The sequence below is a fragment of the Scylla paramamosain genome, chromosome 30 (genome assembly GCF_035594125.1).
Source record: "Scylla paramamosain isolate STU-SP2022 chromosome 30, ASM3559412v1, whole genome shotgun sequence".
NCBI lineage: Eukaryota > Metazoa > Arthropoda > Malacostraca > Decapoda > Portunidae > Scylla > Scylla paramamosain.
In genome coordinates, this window is record NC_087180.1 from 10,897,788 (window position 1) to 10,904,874 (window position 7,087).

Genomic DNA, 7,087 nt, shown 5'->3' on the forward strand with positions numbered 1-7,087 from the left:
GCAATAGTTTGTGCTGAGTTGTAAAGTGAAAACTTGGAAACATGAATGGTATAATGCCAGATGTGTAGAAGCAAAAAGGAAAAAGGACAGGGCATGGAAGAAAATACTAAGACAACTGATGCTAGAGAAGAATACAGAAAGGCAAGGAATGAATATAGTATAATAAGAAGAGAAGAAAGAAACTTTGAAAGTGACGTAGTAAGAAAATGCAAAGGAGAACCCAAACTTTTCTATGGATATGTAAATGGGAAAATGAAACATACGGATGGCATAAAGTTAAAAAGGGAAGGAAGAATTTATGAAACTACTGAGGTGGTGAGTGAACTAATGAGTTTTTCAGTGTGTGTTTACAAAGGAAACTGAATTTGTGGCACCAAAAGTGGTATCACAGAGTGAGGGAATACAGGAGATACAAGTAAAGAGACAAGAAATCAAGAAACTGCTGGAAGAGCTGGGTGTTAGAAAAGCTTTGGGACCAGATCAAGTAAATGGATGGATATTAAAAGAATGCAGAGAAAAGTGGAAAACCCATATGGGACATAATTAACAGCATGTTAAGAGAAGGAAAAGTACCAAGGAATGGAAAAGAGTTACTATGTTAGCTCTTTTCCAATATACAAAGGGAGAAATAAAATGGAACCATTAAATTATAAACTGGTGTCACTAACAAGTATTGTAAACAAGTTTTGTGAAATAGTATTTGAAGACAGATAGATGGAATATCTAGAAGATGAAAAGATAATTGCAGAAGACCAATTTGGATTCAGGAAAGGGAGATCCTGTATCACAAATCTATTGAGCTTCTATAAGTAATAGATGGAGTGCAAGAGAGGGACACATGGGTTGATGTGGTATACCTGGATCTCAAAAAAGCATTCGATAAAGTTCCCCACAAAAGCCGTATGTGGAAGCTAGAGAATGGAAGAGCACTAAAAGGAGCAACATTGAGATGGATGGTTAATTATTTACAAGGAAGAGAAATGAGAACAGTAATCAGAGACACTAATTCAAGGTGGCACAAAGTGAAAAATGGGGTACAGCAAGGATCTGTGTTGGCACCTATTATGTGTCAAATATATGTAAATGATATGATAGGGGATTAAATAGTTATATAAACCTGTTTGCTGATGATGCAAAAAATAATGAAAATATTAAAGGATGAAAATGACTGCAAGGAGTTACAAAAGGATATTGACAAGATACATGCATGGAACCAAAGATGGAAACTAGAATTTAAAGCTAGAAAATGCCATGTGTTGGAAAAAGGAAAAAGTAAAAAGAGACCTTCATGGAAATACAAAATGGAAGAAAAAATAATAACAGGAAGTAATGAAGAAAGAGATTTGGAAGTAATGATTCAGGACACTCTATACCTGAAAGACACATAAACATAAACGGGATATTCAACTCTACATACAAGTTGTTAACAAATATTAATGTAGCGTTTAACTATTTAGATAAAGAAATGATGGAAAAAATTATAACAAGCATGATACATTCTAGATTGGAATATGCAGCAGTAGTTTGGGCTCCACATAGAAAAAAAGATATATTGAAACTGGAAAGAACACAGAATATAGCAACAAAGATAGTACCAGAATTGAAAGACTGAAGCTATGAAGAAAGACTTCGAGACAGGTTCAAAACTGGAATAATTAACATGTGAAATGAACCTGCCAACGATGGAAGATTTAATACTGATGTATAAATTGTGGAATAGTGGAAGAAATTGATAATGAGAAACTACTGCTAAGAGAAGTAGAAAATATCAGATACACGATGCCACAGCAAAAAACTAAGAAAAGGAAGATGCATGCATAACAAAAAAAATATAGTTTCCCACAGAAATGTATAGAAATTTGGAACAAGCTAAGTGAGGAGGTAGTAACAGCAATGAGTGTGCACAACTTTAAGGAAAAACTGGACAAGTGTAGATATGGAGACGGGACCACACAAGCGTAGCTCAGGCCCTGTAAATTACAGCTAGGTAAATACACACACACACACACACACACACACTGCATCATAAGCTGTTCAGGTCATAAAGTTGCCTAATCTTTTCAGCTATTTAGAGTAGTTAAATCAATACAAACTATCATTAATATCATCTGTGAAAATCAGATATTAAAATTCAAGTTACCAGCTCCCTCTCTTGTATGTCTAACATAATATCTCATGCCCACCAGTATCAATATGTCAGTGCGGCGAATTGGTGGTGGTTATGGGGCCAAGATCAGTCGCCAGAACGTTTTGGCAGCTGCAGCAGCAGTGGCAGCCAGGAGTCTCCAGCAGCCTGTGAGGGTCGTGACAGACCTGAATACAAACATGACATTGGCTGGCTGGAGGGACCCATACTACGCAACATATGATGTGAGGAAGAACGGACAGTAGAGGCAGTAGATATAGAAATGAAATATTTTAGAGGATGAGATGAACTAAACTAGCTTCTAAAGTGAAGAATGGAACAAGCTAACCACAATTTAACTGCAGAATGAAAAATAATAATAATAATGAGGAGAAAATATCTTATTTTTTACCATTCCCAGGAATCAGGATGATTTATTGAAGGTTTCACATTTGGAGTAGATTAGCATACAAGTTGAAAAGGCTGTTGGAATTTGTAAGACTAAATATGAAAAGACTTCATGGAATTATAGAAGGCAAAAGCTGATCTAGAAGTCACAGCCCCTGCTTCTCTCTTGGTGAGAACTGAATAGTACAGTCATAGAGTTCTTGCCTCTTATTACTTATACTTAAACTCATCACATGGACCATGCACAAGATCTCTAGTGGTGCATGTTGACATATATATAAAGATAAAGAAATTTATGTAAAATAGATTTCACAGTTTTTCTTAAGGTTAGCACTTTAATATTATTATTGTTTTGCTATTGGCATTTAAAAAATCAACTTAAACCAGAACTGCAATTAATAGGTTGATTAAAAATATCTTTAATGTAAAATTTTGGGGAAATAACAGGAATTTTTAAGTGACTCAATCAGCTATTCTATCAAAAGAAGAGTGGGGTTCAAAATCAGCTAAGCTAAGTCACACTGGACTTAAAACCCATCTCTTTACCATCTGCTATCTCTAAAGCCAGCAACCATTTGTACAACTGGTGGGCAACCAGTGATTGACTGGCAATGAATTTGAACATGAGGAAGTCATATGATGAACAATAAAACCTTTACCTTTAATGCAACCTGTAATGATGGGTGATCAGGAACTGCCGTTAAGCCCAATGTGACTGGGGTGTTATAGTGTCTACAATTATCCCCCAATACCAGCACCCCCTCAAAATTATCCTCTTTGCTCCCAGGTTGGGTTTGAAGACACAGGCAAGCTCACATCCCTCGTAGTTGATCTGTATAGTGATGCTGGCCACGTCTCCAATGAGTCTCCTGTAGGCTTCCTAGCAAGTGTCATCCAGAACTGCTATTTCATACCCAATATACGATATAGACCTCATATTGTGAACACTGACACTGCTGCCAACACCTGGTGCCGGACACCTGGTGAGAACACGGTTTGGGATAAGTAGTGGTGTTATGGTTGCCCTAATTTTGCTTATTTTTTATATTTATACTTATGAAATATAACCTGTAATAGTATATATACACAGGACAGTTTATTTCTGTTCTCTGAAAACATTCTCAGGAACTGTTCATGTGTTTTTTATTTTTAATTTAATTTAATTTAATTAATTTTTGTTTACTTTATTTATTTATTTATTTATTTATTTATTTAATTAATTATTTTTGTTTTATTTGGTAACTCACTAGTAGACTTGGCATGAATAAATTACACTAACCATTAAATGCTACATACTTTGAAACCGAGTCTTTTGGCAAGTTGCATGATATAGAAACTCAAATTATTTAGGTTCTGTAAAGAAACATGTTTTCTTGAGAAAGTGGAAAAAATACCAGTAGAGTGCTGATTTCATTGACTTTATTTATAAATAAGATGGATATTCCATTAGGCAGTATTTGCTTTATTCTTTTGACTGGTATTTCAAATATATTTTGGAGTTTAACCTTTCCTATCCCATCTTCCTCCAGGTCACGTCAATGCCATAGGTACCATGGAGAACATCCTTGACCACATTGCATCCTATTTGAAAAAGGATCCTCTGGAGGTGCGTCAGCTGAACCTAATCACACCAGGTGTACCACGGCTTCTTGCATCACCCCACGAACAGACTCCAATAAAGGATGTGATTTTGCCGTTGTTGCTTGAGAAGGCAAACTTTGTCCAGCGCAAGGCTGAGGTGGAAGAGTTTAATAGGGTGAGTGGAGAGATTTTTGTCTGTAGAAATGAGATTGTATGCTCTTTATGGCTCCATTAGTTGTGTTCCTAAAGTGTATCATGAAGGGTTCAGTCCCAAACCTCTTCCTCTCTTGCTTATTCTTAGATCAGCTCCTCACATCTTCAGAATTTAACTATTCAAACATTTTCCTTCCTGCAATTTTTCCTTTACTATTTATTGCTCATCTATTCAATTTCCTCTCTTCCTAACAGCTGTTTTCTGGAATGATGATTTTTTTATGCCTGCTTCACTAAAACTTTCATCTTCTGTCTTTTCCAGTGTAATCTGTCATTTTTTTTTTTTTTTCTCTCTCTCTCTCTCCTTGGCCAAGGGGTGCAGGTATGGTCTAAGGGTAGCTACTGATAATCAAATTTAATTAATCTGTTGAAAAGAGAAGGGAAGTTGTGGAGACTTCATTAGGGATAGATTGAATATTTAGATGAAGAAAGCCTGAATATTTAGATCAAGAAAATCTCCCATGAAAGTTGAAGTGATGGAATGTGTGAAGGAGGAATGAATGTGAGGTATTGGAGGGAGTGGAAGGAGTGGTGTGAATGACGAAAAGAGCAAGGAAGGACTGTTTGGACAGAGAGGGGTTTAGGCTCTTTAGCTGTTGGGATCTCCACCAGGGTTGTGCCCGGAAGGAACAAGGCCTTAGAGATTGGTGATGTTTAGAATGCAGTACTTGTCACCGTAGAATTTTCATGTGTATAATGCCCTCTGAATTGTGGCCCTATAGAGTAATAGTATATTTTTCTGTATACCATTCTTCATATCAAGTACCTTTTCTTCCTCATTACCACTTAATACCTCTTACTAGTTATTTATTGTGCCTTGTCATTAGTTTCATGTCCACTCTTCTCTACCTCAAGCCACATCTTTCAGATCAAACATTTTTATCCCATATTGCAGAGCAATAGGTGGAAGAAACGTGGGATTGCAGTGATGCCAGAGTACTATGGCTTTGATTATCCATCAGTCTTCCGTTATGGTCTCCAAGTCAGTATTTATGCACATGATGGAACAGTAGCTATCACCCATGGAGGCATTGAAATGGGACAAGGCATCAACACCAAGGTATAGCAAGGTGCATTCAGATTATGAGTGGTTTGGAGTGAGTTTCTTGGACTTAGAAATTATTTGCTTGTAGAAATTTTGTTCAGATAGTGAAACTTCCACTGTGGAGACAATAAGGGTAGAGTATTAAAACCGTCCTTCCGCAGGTGGCTCAGGTAGCAGCCTACACACTGGGGATCCCATTGGCACAGGTAGTTGTCAAGGCCTCGGAGACAACAGTTGCAGCAAACTCCACTGTCACCGGTGGGTCCTTTGGCTCTGACCTCTGTGCACATGTGAGTATACTCACCAGAAATTATTATATTGTTTGACCAACATTAATGAACAGTAGTCACCTGCATTAGAGAGGATACAGAATAAATACTGAAGGAAATCAAGATCTTTATACTAATGAAGTGAAAGACTGAGCTTTCCTGTGTCCCACAGGGTGTCAGAAAAGCAAGTTTAGCTCTTAAAGAACGCATGGATGTTGAAAAGGAGAAGATAAAGAAGAACACTGGAAAAGAACCAACATGGCTGCAGCTGGTGCAACACTGTTTCAGTCATGATGTGGATCTGTGTGAACGCTACTGGTGAGAAGATCTGAACAAACACTGAGAGGGAGTATGGAGAAAATTAGGAGAAAGGAAATAGAAACCAAAGGTGCAGAATAAGGCAAAGGAAAGATGCTTGGTCACTGACAGCAAGAATTTAAGTTGTGTAGACAAATATTGGTTCATCCTGTACTAGCTTCATGTGTGAGAAATCTATTACTGAGTGCTAGTTCAGTGACTTTTCACAGTTGTAAAATAAAATTTAGGAATAAAATTGTCCTACTCAATTTAGAATGGTCAAGAACCAGTGCTTGTAAATAATTAACTTAAAAAATTCAGATCTTATCCAGAGCTATCTGCAAAGAAACCTAGAAGGCATGCATATACCATTCATTCTGTATTTTAAAATGCTGAGCAACCATATTTTCCTCGAAACACATTTCTTACTAATATTGCTGTATGTAGGTATATAGTATTTTTAGAAGTGAGGCAGACACATACTTTGCCTAACTTGGATTAAGTTATGCATCTAGTCTGCCCATCTTTGTATCAGCAAATGTCAACTAACTAGATTTGAATTTTATTTATTTCCATGTTTGACAGGACTGCTGCAAAGGAACATCCTCCACGATACGACATTTGGGCAGCTTGCTGCCTTGAGGTGGAAGTAGACGTGTTGACAGGCATATACATGGTGAGGAATTTGATTTTTTTCCAGTCACTTGAAAGAGTGTCATTGGGAATGAAAATTTTGTGTAAGAGATGCTACATTGGCTGGTTCATCAATTTCATTAATAAATACTATAACAAGTTACCAGTAAACTATTTATAACTTACTCCCACTTTTCTTTGTCTCAGATAAGACGAGCAGATGTGATTGAAGATGCTGGCCGCAGCATGAATCCTTTTGTTGATGTAGGACAGGTGGAAGGAGCCTTCATCATGGGACTGGGTCTCTTTACCTCAGAAAAATTGAAGTTTGACCCCAGTACTGGCCAAAAGTTATCAAATGGGACATGGGTGAGCAAACTATTATAACTATTACTTACCTCTATGTTGGGATGGGCAAACACAGTCTCGTGTTAAGTTTGTTGCAGATGTTGGGATGATGAATATCTAAAGCACTTGAACATTAAAATCAGTTACAAAAACTTGTTATAGATTGAG

The 7,087-nt window shown here is 37.0% G+C and overlaps 1 protein-coding gene across 1 annotated transcript in view; it reads left to right on the top strand.

The window, feature by feature from the left end:
• LOC135115826 (uncharacterized) overlaps nt 1–7,087 on the top strand; it is a 40,546-nt gene that overhangs the window by 23,585 nt on the left and 9,874 nt on the right. Inside the window, 8 exon segments of the mRNA XM_064032821.1 lie at nt 2,187–2,370; nt 3,321–3,516; nt 4,063–4,289; nt 5,223–5,387; nt 5,534–5,662; nt 5,814–5,959; nt 6,524–6,614; nt 6,779–6,940. Of these exon segments, the coding sequence (XP_063888891.1) occupies nt 2,187–2,370; nt 3,321–3,516; nt 4,063–4,289; nt 5,223–5,387; nt 5,534–5,662; nt 5,814–5,959; nt 6,524–6,614; nt 6,779–6,940 (1,300 nt within the window).